General features: G+C 35.7%; 1 protein-coding gene across 2 annotated transcripts; it reads left to right on the forward strand.

Moving 5' to 3' along the window:
• Positions 1-715: 715 nt before the first annotated feature.
• On the forward strand, positions 716-20,610 carry HORMAD1 (HORMA domain containing 1). Of its 2 annotated transcripts, NM_001046305.2 has the most exon segments (15): positions 744-822; positions 2,240-2,293; positions 2,980-3,124; positions 4,754-4,817; positions 5,218-5,254; positions 7,336-7,356; positions 7,618-7,644; positions 10,468-10,535; positions 11,022-11,173; positions 12,329-12,588; positions 13,998-14,064; positions 14,153-14,226; positions 14,967-15,050; positions 18,746-18,814; positions 19,947-20,610. In NM_001046305.2, coding segments are annotated over 14 exon segments (1,182 nt in total). In that variant the 5' UTR covers positions 744-822; positions 2,240-2,260; the 3' UTR covers positions 20,028-20,610.
• The last annotated feature ends 215 nt before the right edge of the window (positions 20,611-20,825 follow it).

Consider the following 20,825-nt stretch of genomic DNA (forward strand, 5'->3'; position numbering starts at 1 on the left):
ATTACTAACATATGTCTACACTACTGACACTACTTGGATATATGCTGCTGCGTCGCTTCAGTCGTGTCCGACTCTGTGCGACCCCAAAGACGGCAGCCCAGCAGGCTCCCTCGTCCCTGGGATTCTCCAGGCAAGAACACTGGAGTGGGTTGCCATTTCCTTCTCCAATGCATGAAAGTGAAAAGTGAAAGTGAAGTCGCTCAGTCGTGTCCGACTATTCGCGAAAGATATATATAACAATCTGCAAACTAAGTTTGTATTACTAGACAATCTTTAACTACCTACCAGCTCTGAGTATTATTTTGCTTCTAAATGAGACATTAATTACATTCCAGCTATCACTGTCCCCACAGCACAGACACAGCAAAGTAGAAATATCTAGATAGGAGACTGCTAGAGCGACTGTTTCCTGAAGACACAGGAAACTGTAAGATGGGAAGGCTCGCAATATGTGGTAGATCCCGTAACAAAATCAAAAGTGTGAAAACAATCAGAAATTAACATGATTAATTAAATGGCTGTTGAGAACACTTTGTTCACTGTAAGACGGTTATGTACATCGAGAGGGCTTGGCACACACAATGAACCTTCCCTGTGGGCACGTGGCTTTTGCGAAGCCTGAGAAGGAAACCTTCATACTCTCCGGTTTCCCAGCGTGCCTTGCGCTGCTCTTGGCGGGAAAGGTGACCTGAATCTGGGGTCAAAATCTACTGTCTCGGCTGCGCAGGCAACCGTTGAAGGAAGGCGCATGCGCGACAGACGGAGCGCGTGCCGTTTCTTTCCTGTCTCCTGGTTGCTGTCGGCGGGACTCTCAGACGATACGTAATACATATTTGTTTCGTTTTTGTTTTCATTCTTTTCTTCTTTTGCTTTATAATGTCTTCTCCGTTACTTCCCATATACTTTTAAATTTCTTAAGATCTTAGTGGTGAAACATTCAGGGGAGGGAGAAAATGTATACCTGCTTATTTTTCACAGAGGTTCTTGAGATTAGGTGAACTCTGGCATCCAGTCCAGGCCTTATTAGGATAAATGTAAATGGTTACGGTAAATAGACACTTCTGTGAATTCTTCTCGGAGAAGGCAATGGCACCCCACTCCAGTACTCTTGCCTGGAAAGTCCCATGGATGGAGGAGCCTGGTAGGCTTCAGTCCATGGGGTCGCTGAGTCGGACATGACTGAGCGACTTCACTTTCACGTTTCACTTTCATGCACTGGAGAAGGAAATGGCAACCCACTCCAGTGTTCTTGCCTAGAGAATCCCAGGGATGGCGGAGCCTGGTGGGCTGCTGTCTGTGGGGGTCGCACAGAGTCGGACACGACTGACGTGACTAAGCAGCAGCAGCAGCAAGTGAATTCTTCTAGATGAATTGTCTGGTTAAGAAAAATGAAATTGGGACCAAAAAAAAAAAAAACACACCTCAAAACTTATATCAAAGAAATGAGAAATCTGAATCAGTCCAAAAAATCTGTTTTATTGCTTAAAAATGAAATTGGGACCAAAAAAAAAAAAACACACCTCAAAACTTATATCAAAGAAATGAGAAATCTGAATCAGTCCAAAAAATATGTTTTATTGCTGTTTTATGGTGGTTCCACAGGGTAGGAAAATATGTTATATCCAGAGCCATGCTCAAATTCAGGGAAGGAATGTTACGTGATTTGGTCATTTTGAAACTACAAATTTAAAACAAAAATTAAAAGATTATTTTAAAGGATGGCAGGGGCAGTTTTTCATTACCTACCTGTGCAGTGTTATCAATGTTTGAATACTGCGAAGTGAAGAAAATAGTAGTTGCTGCTAAGTCGCTTCAGTCGTGTCCGACTCTGTGCGACCCCATAGACGGCAACCCACCAGGCTCCTCCATCCATGGGATTCTCCAGGCAAGAGTACTGGAGTGGGGTGCCATTGCCCTCTCAGAAAATAGTAGACTGTGCTTAAATAAAGAAAAAAAAAGCGTTCTTTTAAAGCGCTTTCTTAATAATCCCTTAAAAAAAAAAAAAGACTTTTAAAGAGCTTTCTTAATAACCCTTTTTTGTGTCAGGCTTGCTAGTCAAGCGGCTTGAAATTAACAGTTTACTTAATTTTATAGCAAAATGAACCTGTTTTCAACGATTATAAATAAAAAAAAGAGTCCCATTATTTATTCCCGTAAAACTCTTTTGACTTTACATGTAGTGAACCAGATTAGAGATAAAAATAAGATCTGGAGTTAAAGCTTGTATTTCTGTCACAAGGTTGAATTAAAATATCAGAAGATGGCTACTGCACAATTACAGAGAACTTCCATGGTATGATTTCTTGTATTTTAATATATTTTAATTTAGCTAATTTTATTGTTTCTTGAATTATCAAGTATTTTTATGTATGAGAAAGTTGAACCTTTGAGAGTTTAATGATGCCAGTAAACTCCATGTTTTAAGAAATGAAGATATTTGCTAAACTAATTTTAATTAATGGAGAATTTTATTGGATGCTTGATGCATTGCATTAAATTGCTGCTTCAAATTAAGCTTGCATTAGGTATTAATGAATGCTATAATGTTGCCTTGATGAAATTATCACTAATATTAGTCCTCTCCTAGAACATGAATTTTTATACCCCACAAATATATCTCTTCACATATCTTGCATTACAGTTACCTGTCTGTATTAAAGCCAGTCAGTAACTAAAGAGAAAAGAAGGAAAAAATTAGATAGAAAAATCAGTGCTATTTATCCATGTGTTATGCAGTTAACCTACAAGGGGATTTCTAATGATATTTAAGCAGTTTTTGCCTGTTACCTTTAGACTGCCACCCTGGAAACACCCTCACAGTGTAGAAGCCGTCCTGATTTTCTGGGGATTCTAACCACCATGGTTAAGAATTTTGGAGAAGTACCATGTTTATGCAAAAAAAATAGATCTACTTTAAGTTCAAGAAGACTGTATTTTTAGTAAAGCTAAATAAAATTTTTTATTTCCATTGAATTTTAGAGTGCACTGATATTTCCTAATAAGATATCAACTGAGCAGCAGTCTTTAGTGTTAGTGAAGAGGCTCCTAGCAGTTTCAGTATCCTGCATCACATATTTGAGAGGAATATTTCCGGAATGTGCTTATGGAACAAGATATCTAGATGGTAACGTAATGTTTATTTAAAAACTTTCTTTAAACATGTTATTTTTTAGTTTGGCTTGCTCTAAAATGGTAGTTTTTTACTTAAAGGTTTTGTTTTTATAATAGCAGCTGTATTGAGATACGATTTGCATATCTAACAATTCATTGATTTAAAGTGCAGAATTCATTGATTCTGGGTATATTCACCACAGTCAGTTTTAAAGCATTTCAGCACCTCAAAAGAAACCCCATACCCATTAAGTCACTCTCTATTTCCCCCATTTCCAGTCCTAGGCAACCACCGATCTGCTTTCTGTCTTTTATGTCTTTATTTGCCTATTCTAGACATATAAATAAATGAAATAATGTAATATATGTGGTCTTTATAATTGGCTTCTTTCATTTGACATAATGTGTTGAAGTTTCATCCATTTTGTAGCTTGGATTACTACCTTTTTTTTTTGCTGAATAATATTCCATTATATGAATATACCACATTTTATTTATCTACTACCAGTTGATGAATATTTGGGTTGTTTCCACTTTGGGCTTTTCAAATAATGCCGCAATTACATACAAATTTTTGTGTGGACATACAAGTGATTTTTTTAAGTATATTCAATACCTTTGAGAGCACTTAATCATAAAATTTCCCCTCAATCTCTCAAGTATAATATCACCTAACATTACTCTTATAATGATGAAATAAATAGGTAAAAACATCCTATTACTTATAGTCTCCTACAGTGGTAGTGTATGTTCTTGTGTTATTTTAAAGAAGTGAAAGTAATACAGCCATTTTTATACTGTAATAGTGATTTACTGTCTATCACATAATGTGTACCTTATGTTGTTCACCAACTTTGTTGGCAATATGTTAAGCACCATGTTATGTGTGATATCTTGTTAGTTCGTATTATAGGCCTATGAGTTAGATACTATTCCTGTTTTTCACATATGAAACATGAGACTGACTGATCTTAGTCCTTTCCACTGTATTACTAGTTGCTTCCTTGCAGGGCTGTGTCTGATAGCCTTTTAACTTCTTGGCTTTTTGCAAGTATTTAATTGGGATAAGGGGCCAGAACAAATTTTCTAAGACTCTTAGATAACAATGGCTGCTGCTGCTGCTAAGTCGCTTTAGTCATGTCCAACTCTGCGAGACCCCATAGACGGCAGCCCACCAGGCTCCCCCGTCCCTGGGATTCTCCAGGCAAGAACACTGGAGTGGGTTACCATTTCCTTCTCCGATGCATGAAAGTGAAAAGTGAAAGTGAAGTCGCTCAGTCGTATCCAACTCAGCGACCCCATGGACTGCAGCCTACCAGGCTCCTCCGTCCATGGGATTTTCCAGGCACGAGTACTGGAGTGGGGTGCCATTATATCTAAGTGTTCTGTATCTTTTAGAATGGAAATTTTTTTTCTATCCACTAACTTGCATCCTAAGCAATTATGATGCTATTTTATAATAAGGATAAAAAGATGATTTGTTTCCATGCAACCTGTCTTTAATTTTATTAACTCAATCATTTGGAAGTTCATTGCTATTAATAATAAACCTGTAATACACAACTGAAGAAAATAATCTTCATTTAAGTTTTTAGATGCTTACTAATCTTAAATATCTCTATATCCTTATTTTTGTATTTAGATCTTTGTGTCAAAATTCTGAGAGAAGATAAAAATTGTCCAGGATCTACCCAGTTAGTGAAGTGGTAAGTAAAATAAATAACGAAAGAAAATTATTTTTCTTAAATCATATTTTTTGGTACCTTGTATACATTTAAGTGTTTAACCCAGTTTTAGTGATTTCCCCCTTTAATGCTGGATACTACTTCTGCAGATCTTTGGATTTTTGCATTAAAATTTTCTTTATTTCATGCTCCATGTGAGCGGGCTTAATTTTCCTATTTTTGTTCCTCTGTCTTCCTTTTTTCATCACCTATTGACATTTTATATTTCTACCACATTGTTTTGTTTTATTGTTTAAGCTAGAAATAAGGGAGCTTCATTATTAATAATAATTGTGTATTAGTAGTGAGATAATGAGACATTAAAAGAACTATTTTCTAGAAGTGAATTCAGTCTAAAAATGAATCCTTAATTATTTTTTAGGATGTTAGGATGCTATGATGCTTTACACAAAAAATACGTAAGTCAATATCTCTTTATTCTTTTTTTTCATAGTTTATAGTCTACAAATGTAAAGCAGTTACCATATAGTAAAAGATTAATTTAAACTAACTTGGATGTAGGCCAGCCCAAAGCTAAAAGTTTGACTATTTTAAAGATTAATATTCAACTCATTTAAAGCTAACAGAATTATTACTTAACAGATTTTGACAAGCCAGTTTTGATTATTAGCACTCATTTGCCATACCCTTCTCCAGGAGATCTTCCCTATCCAAGGACTGAACCTGTATCTCTCATGTCACCTGTACTGGCAAGTGGGTTCTTTATCACTAGCACCACCTAGGAAGCCCCATTTGCATTAATAACATATATTAACCTATAAAAACTTAATGAATTAAAACATCATTTGAAATAATTCTTTCATTAGTTTCACATGCCTTCTAAAATCATATTTATACTAATAATGTAATAAATAATTCTTTATGAGAATTTAAAAATAAACTTACATGTAGTCTAGGTTAAACTGTGACAAGGCTTTATGTATACTTACTGAGCTTACATTTATATCAACAAAGCAAATCTAACTCTAAAATATTATGAAAAAGATAAAATTTTATCCATGGTCACCAGCCTTCTTCATTAAGACATTATGTTTTTAGTATTCATTAAATGAGTGCCTGTTCTGTGCTAGGCCCATATATTCTAGATAGGAGCTGGTAAGTAAAAATGGTCAACAAGACAAAGAGGGCCTCTCCTACAATGGGAAAACAGCCAGTCAAATAAGGAGATTAGATAACATCCAGTTGTGTTAAATGCCATTAACATTTTAAGAAAAAGAATGTGGCAAATGGAGAAGTGGTGTAACTTTAGATTGGATAGTCTGAAGAGCTTCTCTGAGGAGGTGATACTTAAGCTGAGACTTGAATTAGAAGAAACCAGTTAGGCATTGATATTGGGAGAATATTCCTGACAGAGCAACAAATGCAAAGAGTTGGAGGGGAATTTGGCCAGTTCAAGGAATAAAAAGAAGGCCAGAATGATTGGAGTGTGATGAACAGAGCAAGAGAGTGGCAGGAGACGAACCTGTGGAGACAGACAGGGCCAGAGCATTCAGGGCTGAGTAGGTAGAGCTTGGACTTTATTTTAGGTACAGTAAAAGCCATTTGAAAGATTTAAGTAGAAATGTATCATCATTAGATTTATATTTTAAATTAAAAGAAAAATCACTTTGCTATTTAGAGAATATGCCATCAAAGGAGAAAAAGATTGTAATTAAGGTCAATAGCACTTAATCCATTACTGAAGTACTGATGAAAAAAAATGGTGTCTTAGACCAGGATGGGGCTTCCCTGGTGGCTCAGTGGTAAAGAATCGTCCCGCAATACAGGAGACCCGGGTTCAATCCTTGGGTCAGGAAGATCCCCTGGAGGAGGGCGTGGCAACCCACTCCTGTATTCTTGTCTGGAGAATCTCATGGACAGAGGAGCCAGGTAGGCTACAGTCCATAGGATTGCCCAGAGTCAGACATGGCTGAAGCAACTGAGCACACACACACATAGACCAGGATGACAAAGGAAAAAAATGAAAAGATTCCAGTTATATCTGACAGAACTGATTGGATTTGTTGATAGATTGGTTCTGGAGTATAAGGAAAAGATCCAAATTAAGGGCGACTTGGATTTTGGCAGATTACTAGAGTGAATGATTTCCTGTGATTCTCTATTCTGTTAGGCCCCAAAGCCTCTTTCCTTTACTCAATGAGCAGGGCCCTGAACTGTTTTTCTCAAAACCAGTTCTCATATTGGGTAAGATTTAATGAGTTACTTCACAATATGTATTTTCCTTGTAACTGGCAGTAATGCCTCATTTGCTTAAGTAAGTGATAGAAATTTCGACCTTCAATAAGATAACTAGAAATAAATATTTGGGGGAATAAGGAAGGATATCTGAGATACTGCTTTACCTGTAGCAAATGAAGTTTGTTTTTTGTGAGATTATTTTTATTAGAAATAAATGTTGAAATAGGACAAATAATTCTTATGATCCATCATGCAAAAATATAGAATAAAAATAAGATTTTTGTTCTTTGTTATATTTCAGCTGAGGATGGTTGTTCTAGCTGTAAGTATTTTTAAATTGTATGTTCCTTATAAAAGACTGTTAAATTCAGCCTTGCTTAATTAAATAATGCTGAAACCATCTATTTATTATATCATACAAACCACTGATCTGTTCATTAGAAAAAAGTAATATTTGTTGTGGGGGGGTGGGTTGTTCTGTATTTTGTTTTACTGAATTCATTTAATATTTTAATCTAAATATCCAGTTTAGTTCTCCTTATATGTAACTTATGTAACTCAGTTGTAAATTATTTTTGAATAGGTGTACACCAATCCAGAAGACCCTCAGGTATGTATAAGTTAGTAAAGAAACATAATGCCTCTAATATCTATAAGTAACGTAAAAGTATAATAGTTTCTAATGCTTTAATTGTGCTTTTGTCAATGCAATTTCACATATATTTTCACATTTGAACTTCATAAAGACTTCTGAGTTAAGACAAGGCTTGTATTGTTACCCTTAAACAGATTAACACCCTTAACTACAAGGGAGATTGTGTGACTAATTCAAGGCCACAAAGATACAAACCATTAGAAATAACCTAAATCTCCTGACTTCTGATCTTTTACAGCGTTCTTATTTTTAATGGTATTCTTTTTATAGAATTATAAAAGGAGTTGAGTTTTAGAAAAGTAAGATACTAATCCTTGATTTTTAACTGTAAACCCTAATCCAATCACATGTACCTGTTCATCTGACAATTAAAGAAAGGGTTATAAGAAGTGAAAGGGAAAACCAGAGAAACAAAAGGGTGTACTTCCCTGCTGATCCAGGGGTTAGGAATCCACCTGCCAACGCAAGGGACACAGGTTTGATCCCTGGGTTAGGAGGATCCTATATGCCCTGGAACTACTAGGCCAGTGCTGCACAACTTCAGAGTCCACGCACCTGGAGCCTTTACTAAATTCTTTTCTGCCTTTTCTAAATCCAGCTTGTACATCTGGAAGTTCTCAGTATATGTACTGTTGAAGCCTAGCTTGAAGGATTTTGAACATTACTTGCTAGTGTGTAAAGTAAGTGCAACTGTATAAAAGTTCGAACATTCTTTGGCTTTGCCTTTCTTTGGAATTGGAATGAAAACTGATCTTTTCCAGGCCTGTGGCCACTGCTGAGTTTTCCAAATTTGCTGGCATATTGAATGCAGTACTTTAGCAGCAGCATCTTTTAGGATTTGAAGTAGCTCAGCTGGGATTTCATCACCTCCAGTAGTTTTGTTTGTAGTAATGCTTTTGCTTACTATATAGTAAGGATTTAAGTCCTGTGCTTAACCATTCTGTTAGTGGAAAAGATGTGCTACCTCCCTTACCAGCCTATTAAGGAGTTCCTTCCCTCTGGTATGTAAAACATAAATTGCAGTGAGTCGGGAATAGGTATCTTAGTGGCACTGAAGTCCCAAATCCAAGGGCCTGGAATTGACTATTTAGGATTGGAAAGTTTCAATGGATGAATATGGATTATCATACAGAAAGAATTATTAAATGGTGAGACATAAAAAAAATCTATATATAGCTACTTAACCACCAGTTCAGTTCAGTCCAGTCACTCAGTCGTGTCTGACTCTTTGTGACCCCGTGAACTGCAGCACACCAGGCCTCCCTGTCCATCACCAACTCCCGGAGTCCACCTAAACCCACGTCCATTGAGTCGGTGATGCCATCCAGCCATCTCATCCTCTGTCATCCCCTTCTCCTCCTGCCCTCAAACTTTCCCAACATCAGGGTCTTTTCAAATGAGTCAACTCTTCACATCAGGTGACCAAAGTATTGGAGTTTCAGCTTCAACATCAGTCCTTCCAATGAACACCCAGGACTGATCTCCTTTAGGATGGACTGGTTGGATCTCCTTGCAGTCCAAGGGACTCTCAAGAGTCTTCTCCAACACCACAGTTCAAAAGCATCAATTCATCGGTGCTCAGCTTTCTTCACAGTCCAACTCTCACATCCATACATGACCATTGGAAAAACCATAGCCTTGACTAGATGGACCTTTGTTGACAAAGTAATGTCTCTGCTTTTTAATATGCTGTCTAGGTTGGTCATAACTTTCCTTCCAAGGAGTAAGTGTCTTTTAATTTCATGGCTGCAGTCACCATCTGCAGTGATTTTGGAGCCCCAAAAAATAAAGTCAGCCACTGTTTCCACTGTTTCCCCATCTATCTGCCGTGAAGTGATGGGACCAGATGCCATGATCCTAGTTTTCTGAATGTTGAGTTTTAAGCCAACTTTTTCATTCTCCTCTTTCACTTTCATCAAGAAGCTCTTTAGTTCTTCTTTACTTTCTGCCATAAGGGTGGTGTCATCTGTGTATCTGAAGTTATTGATATTTCTCCCAGCAATCTTGATTCCAGCTTGAGTTTCTTCCAGTCCAGCGTTTCTCATGATGTACTCTGCATAGAAGTTAAATAAGCAGGGTGACAATATACAGCCTTGATGTACTCCTTTTCCTATTTGGAACCAGTCTGTTTTTCCATGTCCAGTTCTAACTGTTGCTTCCTGACCTGCATACAGGTTTCTCAAGAGGTAGGTCAGGTGGTCTGGTATTCCCATCTCTTTGAGAATTTTCCACAGTTTGTTGTGATCCACACAGTCAAAGGCTTTGGCATAGTCAATAAAGCAGAAATAGATGTTTCTCTGGAACTCTCTTGCTGTTTTAATGATCCAGCAGATGTTGGCAATTTGATCTCTGGTTCCTCTGCCTTTTCTAAAACCAGCTTGAACATCTGGAAGTTCATGGTTCACGTATTGCTGAAGCCTGGCTTGGAGAATTTTGAGCATTCCTTTACTAGTGTGTGAGATGAGTGCAGTTGTGCAGTAGTTTGAGCTTTCTTTGGGATTGGAATGAAAACTGACCTTTTCCAGTCCTGTGGCCACTGCTGAGTTTTCCAAATTTGCTGGCATCTTGAGTGCAGCACTTTCACAGCATCATCTTCCAGGATTTGAAATAGCTCAACTGGAATTCCATCACCTCCACTAGCTTTGTTCGTAGTGATGCTTTCTAAGGCCCACTTGACTTCACATTCCAGGATGTCTGCCTCTAGGTGAGTGATCACACTATCGTGATAGCCACTAGTATTATATATCAGATTCGTAACTATGATATTTTCTATTTTAGACAATTTCAGAATGTTACCAATTTAAATTCAAGTACACCAGTAATGGACCAGTCATGGATTTCACAAGGTAATTATTATTCTATAGTTTTCTCTTCATATTGCAGATTACCATTTATTCATAATAATACTGTATAGCTAAACTTCAGAAATAATTCTGAAATTCTCTAACATCCCTAATGTACTATCAAGGATACAAAATATGTTTGGAGTGGCTGCAAGCCAGAATTTTGTGGATAATTGTATATATTTTAATTGTGAAACAGAGCCAAAGAGTAGGAAATCTATTGTATGCTCATGTGATTAGAAATACAATAAAATTCATCATTTGTTTCCTTTAAAAACATCTTACATAAAATGTGTATGAATATATGTAAATTAGTTTAGAATTATAATAATAATGATATTAAATTTTTATAATGTATTAAACACATGAAATTGTAACTTTTAACAACTTGATACATTAATAGAAATAAGAATCTTAAGTAGTAAAACATGAAGTTACGTTATTAGAAGCCATGGATGTCATAAAAGAAACTATGTGATTCTCTTCTAGTAAAAACCAAAGCAACGAACCTAATATGTCATCTGCTGATACCAAGAAAGCAAGTATTCTTCTCATTCGCAAGATTTATATTCTAATGCAAAATCTGGGACCTTTACCTAATGATGTTTGTTTGACCATGAAACTTTTTTACTACGATGAAGGTACTATTTCCAGATCATCCTGTTTTAGTTGGTACCTGTATATTTTCTTATTAATGAAACACTTGGTTTCCATCCCAAATAGTTTTAGGCACGTAAATTTATATATATATAATATTTTAATTATAAAATTTATATTTCATGTTGGTATTTGAAAAAATCATACACTTCTCCAGTGATAAGAACATGTCCATTTGAAGCTCAGCTTCATTCATAACTGAAGAAATGAAGCAATGAGATAACCAGTTTACACTTTCCAGATCATACAACTTATAAAATCATTATTGGCAGGGATGTGGGGGGAAGCAAGCACTTTTTATATACTCTTGATGGAATGTAACCATTAATGTGCCATATAACATTTTAAGAGGACTATTTGGCAATATAAAAATTTAAAATTCTCTTTAAAATATTAAATTCTTTTTAATCCTGAAATTCTGCAGCTAGAAAAGTATCTTGGGAATATATGTAGACAAATATCAAGGTTATATGTTTATGCATTGTTGCATTTGTTAAACTGGAAACAAACTGGAAATTTAACCTTGAATGTTCTTTATTGGAGGATTGAGTAAATAAATTATAGTGCATCTATATAATAGAATGCTGTGCAAGCTGTTTAAAAGAATGTGCTGATAAATTGTTATCCAAAAAATATTAAAGCAAATTTAAAAGTGATGTTAAAAGCAGCTAGGTACAGAAGAATACGACTTCATTTGTTTTTTAAGAATATATGTATATATATATATAACATGCATAGTATCTTCTAGAAGAACACAAAGCATCAACAATAATAACTAACATTTACTGAATACTTCCTCTGTGTCAGTTCTGTTCTGGTCATTTTATAGACTTCAATACCACAGTGACCCTAGGAGGTCGGTACTAGTATTTTCCCCTCTTGACAGATGAGGAAACTGAATCAAGAATGACGAATAGTTTCCTCAAGTCACATAGCTAGTCAAGTGTAAGGAAAAAAGTTTACCTTTAAGGAATAAAATAGGAACTTGGAGATAGTAGGAGACTGCATTTTACTTATTATTGTATGTCCTTCTATACTATTTAAAACTTCTTTAATATGCAGTATATTCTATAATAATAAAAATTAATATATTTTATTCAATTTCATGAACAGCATAGTTTATACTTACTTTTCTGCAGTTACACCCCCAGATTACCAGCCTCCTGGTTTTAAGGATGGTGATTGTGAAGGAGTGATATTTGAAGGAGAGCCTATGTACTTAAATGTGGGAGAAGTCCCAACACCTTTTCACACCTTCAAAGTAAAAGTGACCACTGAGAGGGAACGAATGGAAAATATTGGTTCAGGTATATTATCACCAAAACAATTAAAAACACCACTTCAAAAAATTCTTACGGACAAAGATGATTTAGAAGATGACCAGGAGCATTATATAAGTGTAAGTATACTTAAAGAGTAATGAATGTTTTATTCAATTCTGAGTACTTCAGTAGCTATAAATACTTATTATCACCATAAACTCAAGTTTGAAAGGTACCATAAAGAAGGTTTAGGCTTGTGGTTTTAAAACTTTTCATGTGGGTGCGAAGAATATTATTCTCAGAAATTTAAAAGCACAACTATTGTGAATGAAGTAGGGAATGGTCCTGGAGGCCCAGCCATTCACCATCTCATCTACCCTCATGATGGACTCTTAAGAAAACCCCTTTGTCTGGAGCATAATTTGAAAACCATGGAATCCCCTGGTGGTCCCGTGGTTAGGACTTGGCACTGTCACTATCGGGTCTGGGTTCAAAAAAAGAAAAGCAGTGAGTGACTCCAGTCCCCCAGACTAATGCTGGAATCTTTTCTTCAACACCCCTGTTAAGTGCTCATGTAAGCCTGTGGTTGAATTTCTTCAGGGCCTGAAAATCAGTGTCCTGAAAGAGCTTGGAAGTTCCTGGAAGTCAGGAAAAGTGTCTTATTCAGCTTTGTATTTCTTTTGTACCTAGCATTTAGAGTTACAGAATGTATTCTCAATATTGGTTGAATAGATGGATGAAGTATTTAAAAAAGCTTTTTTTTTAAATTATAGCCTCATTCCCAGAAAATCTTTCATCATTTTTATGTTTGTTCTTTAATCTCACCTTTGTGATTTTCTCTTATTTTATTCTAAATTATGATCACAGTTCTTATGATAGGGACTAACTATTCTGTTTTAGGCTCTGTAGCCAAATCCTTGCAAATAGAAAACTCAATTTTCAACCAGTTCAGTCAAGAAGGAATCGTCTTCCTAAAACCTAAATGCCACTCTTGCTTTATAAACAAATATGGCTGGGATTTATGAAGCATTCTTTAAAATATTTAAAGCTCTTTGACGTATGTCACAAGGGGAATAATAATTATAAAGTAGACATCAAACCTTTGCTATTTCTGTCATACCATAACTGTGCTTATCCTTTCCCAACTCCCTGAAGAGGGTTCAGAGTTTATACAAGTATCTATATAGGAATTTCAGAGCTACGAAAGTTGTAGCTTATTGCGTCACCATGTCTAATTCAGTGCTCTCAAACAATAGTAAGATCTGGGGTTCTTAGAATCATCATACATTTTTCAGAAAGTTGTATATTTTTACTATCTACCTTAAAGCAATCTTGAAAAGTAAAGAAAAATAGGATTTTATACTTTGGATAAATAAGCTGCCTTATAATAAGTACAAGACCACTTTATTTTCAGAAAGTGTGAAGTAATTGTAATGTTATGTTATATTTAACCTTCATGTAAAACAAGCTTGTTAATAAATACTACCCAGTTGCTTTAATTTCTTTTTGGAATGTGTCCATTTTTTTCCTTCATGTAATTATGTAGGATGAGTTTGACACCGAAACTAAAATGGAAGAGCAGGAAAAAAACCCTGGCTGTTCTGTACGTAGAGGTGAGAAGTTAATGAAAATGTAAATTAATTCACTTCCAATTCAATTTTATACCATTTTAACTCTTTTATTTATTTCTTTTTTTAACAGAAGCAGGTTTCATTTGTGAGGAAGATGAAATGAAATCTAAAGGAAGTCCAGATTTTTCAATTTCTCATTCTCAGGTATAAACTTCACAGTTCTATCTCATTTTTAACTTGAATTTTTTCAAAAGACAGGTTCTTATATGCTTATCTGGTTATCTCTCAGATTTTCTTATATTTTAGGTATTTTAGAAGAAAATTAGTTATTAAGAATGCTTACTAACAAAATTTGGTAATTATATGTTGAAAAGTTTTGAGTGTATTATTGTTTCATTTGTTTAGTAATAAACCTAAATACTGTTCAAAGAATCTCAGAATTTCAGAGGTAAATAGAATCTTAAGCAATTATTAATTTAACTCAACCACCCTTTGTATTTGCAAATGGAGTATATAATACATTTTTGTTGCCTTGGAGCAGAACATGTTTAATTTTGTTTTCTATATATAGTAAAATCCTGAAATAACATTTAGAAAAAATCAACCTGAAAATAATGGGGCTGATGATTGCCTACCTTCTTCTGCACAGCCCTTCTCCAGTGGTTGTGGGCTGAAGTTCTTATCTTCTGAAAGAGTGGTATCTAGTGATAATTCCGATCTTTCTCAATTCAGTGAATGGTCAGGGTACAGTGTACAGAGTCAGTTTCAGTATCTTTACCTTTGTACTTTTTATGACAGTAAGAATCAACACAAAATTATGGACTTTAATTAACTCAAAATAGCAAGACCGTAAATTTTATGTGATTAAGTTTTTGACCCCCATTATTATGAAAATCTTCTCTTGTATTGTTTTAGTGGTTTCATGTAATTATTTTCTTTTCTAGGTTGAGCAGTTAGTCAGTAAAACATCTGAGCTTGATGTGTCTGAAAGCAAAACAAGAAGTGGAAAAATTTTTCAGAATAAAATGGTAACGGCATCTCTTTAGATTTGATTTCATTCTAACCTTGTAATTTTCCCTGTAGTTGAGTTTATTTTGCTTTTATTCATTTATTGGAGTAATTTAGTAAGCACATACTATTAATATGTGTGACTTTACTAGGTACTGGAAATATAATATGCTCCTAGCTTAAAGTTTAGTAATTTGAGGTAAACAAGCAGTGATATAACACTATGATAACAGTCAGAATAGGCTACAGAGACACAAAGGAAAGAATGGTTAATTTCACTGAAGGTGCAGTGGAGAGGGAAATGCAGAGGAGCTTTCAGAAGTGACACTATCCTCCAAACTGCCTCAGGATAGTGACACTACCTCCTCTATTCCCAGACTCCCAGGAAATTTCCAGGAATGCTAAAGTGTTCGTTTCCATGTTCTATCTTGTGAGTGGGTTGTCTTATTAATAAGACATTAAAAATAATTATACATTAAATATATATACATACATATCTTACATAAAGGGAGTCTCATATGTTAAGGAAAAAACACCACTGCTTTATTTTAGTTTTTTATATGAGTTGTACTAAATAGAGATTTGGGCTTCCCAGGTGACACTAGTGGTAAAGAACCCATTTGCCAGTGCAGGAGACGCAAGAGAACCCGAGTTCCGTCCTTGGGTTGGGAAGATCCCCTGGAGTGGGAAGTGGCAACCCACTCCAGTATTCTTGCCTAGAGGATCCCATGAACAGGGGAGCCTGGCGCACTGTGGTCCATAGAGTCACAAAGAGTAGGACACAACTGAGACAACTTAGCACGTATGCAAATGAGGTTTATATTTTATTTTAGGTCTTTTAAGTTATTCTCCAAAGTTCAAAGGTGAATAAAAAGCATTCTATAAAATATATGAGCTATTATGTCAGGGAATTCCCTGCAGTCTGGTGGTTATTACTCCATGCTTTTGCTGCAGGGGCACAGGTTCAGTCCCTGGTCAGGTAACTAGATCCCACAGGCTGTACAGCTCAGCAAAAAAAAAAAAAAAGATATCCAAAGTTAGGAAACAAATGGCACAACACTGGTATGCTGGAGGGTTTCTTTCCCCCTCTTCATTCAGTGACATCATGTTTTTCCTACCTAGCTTGAAACTGGACATAATGAAAGTATTCACAGCATTGTTGTTGTTCAGTAGCACAGTCGTATCTGACTCTTTGCAACCCCATGGATTGTGGCATGCCAGGCTTCCCTGTCCTTCACCATCTCCCAGAGTTTGCTAAACTCATGTCCATTGAGTCGTTGATGCCATCCAACCATCTCATCCTCTGTCATTGCCTTCTCCTCATGCCTTCAGTCTTTCTCAGCATTGGGATCTTTTCCAACGAGTTGGCTCTTCATTTCAGGTGGCCAAAGTATTGGAGCTTCAGCTTCAGCATCAGTCCTTCCAATGAATATTCAGGGTTGATTTTCTTTAGGATTGACTAGTTTGATCTCCTTACTGTCCAAGGGACTCGCAAGAATCTTCCCCAGCACCACAGTTCGAAAGCATCAAGTCTTCAGTGCTCAGCCTTCTTTATGGTCCAACTCTCACATCCATACCTGACTACTGGAAAAACCATAGCTTTAACTAGACAGACCTTTGTCGGTAAAGTGATGTCATGCTGTCTAGGTTGGACGTAGCTTTTCTTCCTAGGAGCAAGTGTCTTTTGATTTCATGGCTGCCGTCACCGTCTGCAGTGATTTTGGAGTCCAAGAAAAAAAATCTGTCACTGTTTCATTTTTTCCCATCTATTTGCCTTGAAGTGATGGGACTGGATGCCGTGATATTAGTTTTTTGAATGTTGACTTTTAAGTCAGCCTTTTCACTCTCCTTTTTCATCTTCATCAAGAGGCCCTCTAGTTCCTCTTTGCTTTCTGCCATTAGGGTGGTATCATGTGCTAGGGTGGTATCATGAGGTTGTTGATATTTCTTCCAGCAATCTTGATTCCAACTTGGCTTCATTCATCCCAGCATTTCACATGATGTACTCTACATATAAGTTAAATAAACCAGGTAACAATATATAGCCTTAACATACTCCTTTCCCAATTTTGAAGCAGTCCATTGTTTCATGTCCAGTTCTAACTGTTGCTTCTTGACCTGCATGCAGGTTTCTCACAAGGTTTCTCCCCCTTCTCTTGAAGAGTTCTCCATAGTTTGTTGTGATCCACACAGTCAAAGGCTTTGGTGTAGTCAGTGAAGCAGAAGTAGATGTTTTTCTGAAATTCCCTTGCTTTTTCTATGATCCAGGGGATGTTGGCAATTTGATCTCTGGTTCCTCTGCCTTTTCTGAATCCAGCTTGTGCCTCTGAAAGTTCTTGGTTCGTGTATTGTTGAAGCCTAGTTGAAGGATTTTGAACATTACCTTGCTAGCATGTGAAATGAAGCATTGTACAGTAGTTTGAACATTCTTTGGCATTGCCCTTCTTTGGAATTGGAATGAAAACTGACCTTTTCCAGTCTGTTGGCCATGCCTTAACTCAGGATTTATTTCTCCCAGAGAACTGGTTGTTAAACATTTACCAGAACACCACTGATGATAGTGCCATTTTTAGGTGTCCTTTTTTCCCCACATTCTTGACGGAAAGTTAGAACTGGCAAGCAAGAAATAAAATAATTCCAAAAATTACTACCTCCAGCAGCAAAATGTTCTCTCTAGGCAGCTTCTATTTAAAATAAGTATCCTTTACTATCCTTTACTCCACCGAAGTACTCCTCATTTTGTCAATAGTGACTGAATTATGGTTAGAAACAGGCAGGAAGTGAAGATACTTAATATATATAGTAAGGAAGTTATTGAAAAGTACATTTCAAGCATCAGAAAATAAATATGTACTTTTGGGGGATAATACTATGAAAACTAATAACTTGTCATCATCTAATATTCATTTTAAAAACTGTATATGTAGCATTATTCACAATAGCCAAAAGATGGGGGGAAACCCCTAAATGTTCTTAACAGATGAATGGATAAACAAATGTGGCATATCCATACAGTAGACTATTATTATTCAGGCATAAAAAGGAATGAAGTATCAGTCCATACTACAACTTGGATGAACCCTGAAAACATTATGCTCAGTGAAAGAAACCAGTCATACACACACACACATGGCAAAAGTATTATATGGTTCCATTTATATGAAAGTCCAAAATAAGGATTTCTGTAGAGACAAAGTCTTAATGCTAGGGGAAGAATGAGGGAATAGTGGAGTGATAGCTGTAAGAGTACAGGATTTCTTTTTAGAGGATATATTGTGTGCTCAGTCCAACTCTTTGGGGCTTCATGAACTGTAGCTCGCCAGGGTCCTCTGTTCATGAAGTTTTCCAGGTGAGAATACTGAAGTGGGTTGTCATTTCCTACTCCAGGGGATCTTCCCAACTAAGGGATCAAATTCAGGTCTTTTGTGTCTCCTGCATCATCAGGCAGATTTTTTTTTACCACTAGTGCCACTTGGGAAGCCTTTTAGAGGATGAAAGTGCTCTAAAATCGACAGTGGTGATGGTTGCATAACTCTGTGAATATACTTAAAATCACTGAAGTTTGTGTATTTTGAATGGATGAATTTTATGTATCCGAATTATATCTCAGTAAAGTTTTTTTTTAAAAAACTGCATATAGTTGCCTGTGGTTGAACAATCATGCTGATTGTTCTTTGAGAAATAACCAATTGGTAATTATTCTATCTTTGTGGAGGCTAATGGAAATCAACAAGTAAAATCTAAGGAAAATCGGAAGAGAACTCAGCTTGAATCTGGGAAAACAGTAAGTCTTATAGTAATATATAGATTGAATGAAATGGCAAGTATCAGAATATTGCTGTAGATTAAATTAATGATAAATATGATATCTTCGGATATACCTCAAAGCTCTAGTTTTCAGATCTTGTTTAAATATATTTGATTCTAAAAAATTGGGTGATTTTAAAATAAAATGTGGTACATTGTTTTATTAATTTTCCCATGTAAACATTTACTGTCTTATTCCATGATTGATTTGAAACAGTTGGAGAAATGTATAAAGTAAAATCAACATCAGGAAAAATATGAATATAATAAGAAAAAAAATGAGAGTACAAGAATACTCAGGCCATTTTATTTATGTAGAATTAAAATTGGGCCACAGATTTGATCTGAGCTTTCTACAGATTAAAACTGAAGTAGAAACAAGTTACTAAATCCACATGTTCTCTAAAAATATAGCATCTCCTCTTAGTACCTTAGAAAATTTTCCTGACCTAAATTCTATAACAAGTTGTATTATATTTGGAACCTTATTTTAGCAAATCAGATAATGTATTTGTCATTTCTGAGATAAATATGTTTTCAACCAGAATTTTGAGTATTATTCAGTTCAGTCGCTCAGTTGTGTCCAACTCTTCTCACTCCCCTCAAAATATTTTACTGTTTTGAGATGGTGGTTTAGTTGCTAACTCATGTCCAACCCTTTGCAACCCCATGGACTGTAGCCTGCCAGGCTCCTCTGTCCCTCTGTCTGTGGGATTTCTCAGGCAAGAATACTGGAGTGGGTTGCCATTTCCTCTCCAGAGGATCTTCCCAACCCAGGGATCAAACCCAGATCTCTTGCATTGAAGGCAGTTGCCTGCACTGGGGACAGATTTTTTACCAACTGAGCTACCAGGGAAGTTCTACTATTTTGAGGACATAATATCAAATCTTCTAAGTACTCCAACATCCCTAATGAAAACCTTATACTTTGCAAGACTGTATTCAGCAGCCATCAGGAGATATAAATAACAAAATTTTAAAAATAAGAAAAGGAAGGAATGGATGAAGGAAGGAAGAAAGGGAAGAAGCAAACTCAGACATAAAAAAACCTCTAAAATTAAAGATATTTAAACTGGGAAGTATTCTTAGTAATTGTTTTCTCTTGACAGGTCCTTCATCCCTTTGATTCTTCTAGTCAGGAGTCAGTGCCAAAAAGAAGAAAGTTTAGTGAACCGAAGGAGCGTATATAAAACATTTTTTTCCTGCATGTTTGCAGAGTTCTTCACAACATTTAAACTAAAGGTCGCTATATTGCTATTTTAAGATGTGTTTGTCCTACCTCTGAAAACTTATATATGGTCTTAAGCAGTCAGCACACTAAAATGAATCCTTAACTGACTATCATATTGTGATCCTTAATCTTATCTGAGACAAATTCAAGAGAACTTTTGTATAAAAACAGAAGTACCGGTGTCATAATTCTATTAATTATCCTTTCAATGTATCTCCCGTTTTGGCAGACACTTCCTTTCAACACATTAATTTTTTAAGGCCCTCTAAAAGCCATTTTTTGAAGTAAATAATGTTTATTTTTGTATTAAACTTTTCTAGAAATTCACTTTTTACCTGTTAAAACTATAGTTTAACTGGCTGTATTTGTTAATTGTCTTATTAAAACAAATGTCTTCAGTACTTTGATACAGTGTATTAACATGATAATATATAATGTACAATTTAAAATTGGTGTTTTACCTTTTTTAATAATTTTTACAAGACAAAATGATTTTAAAATCTAGCATTTTGGGCAGCATAAATAAAATATTGTTCAGCGTCTAGACTCTTTCATGGCTTCTAATTTTTATTTAAATAGAAAATGTTTAGGCACTAATTTTGAAATCATTTTGGTAGGTATTTCTTTCAAGAGTTGAGCACACTTCCTAGAACTTTTAGGTGGTAATGTGAAAGATATTGTGCCTTCAGTGAGAAACCTGGGACCTGGTTCTAGACTTTAGTATTTCCTGTGCTCTAGAAAAGGAAGGCTTAAAACT

This window comes from Bos taurus, chromosome 3 (genome assembly GCF_002263795.3).
Source record: "Bos taurus isolate L1 Dominette 01449 registration number 42190680 breed Hereford chromosome 3, ARS-UCD2.0, whole genome shotgun sequence".
NCBI lineage: Eukaryota > Metazoa > Chordata > Mammalia > Artiodactyla > Bovidae > Bos > Bos taurus.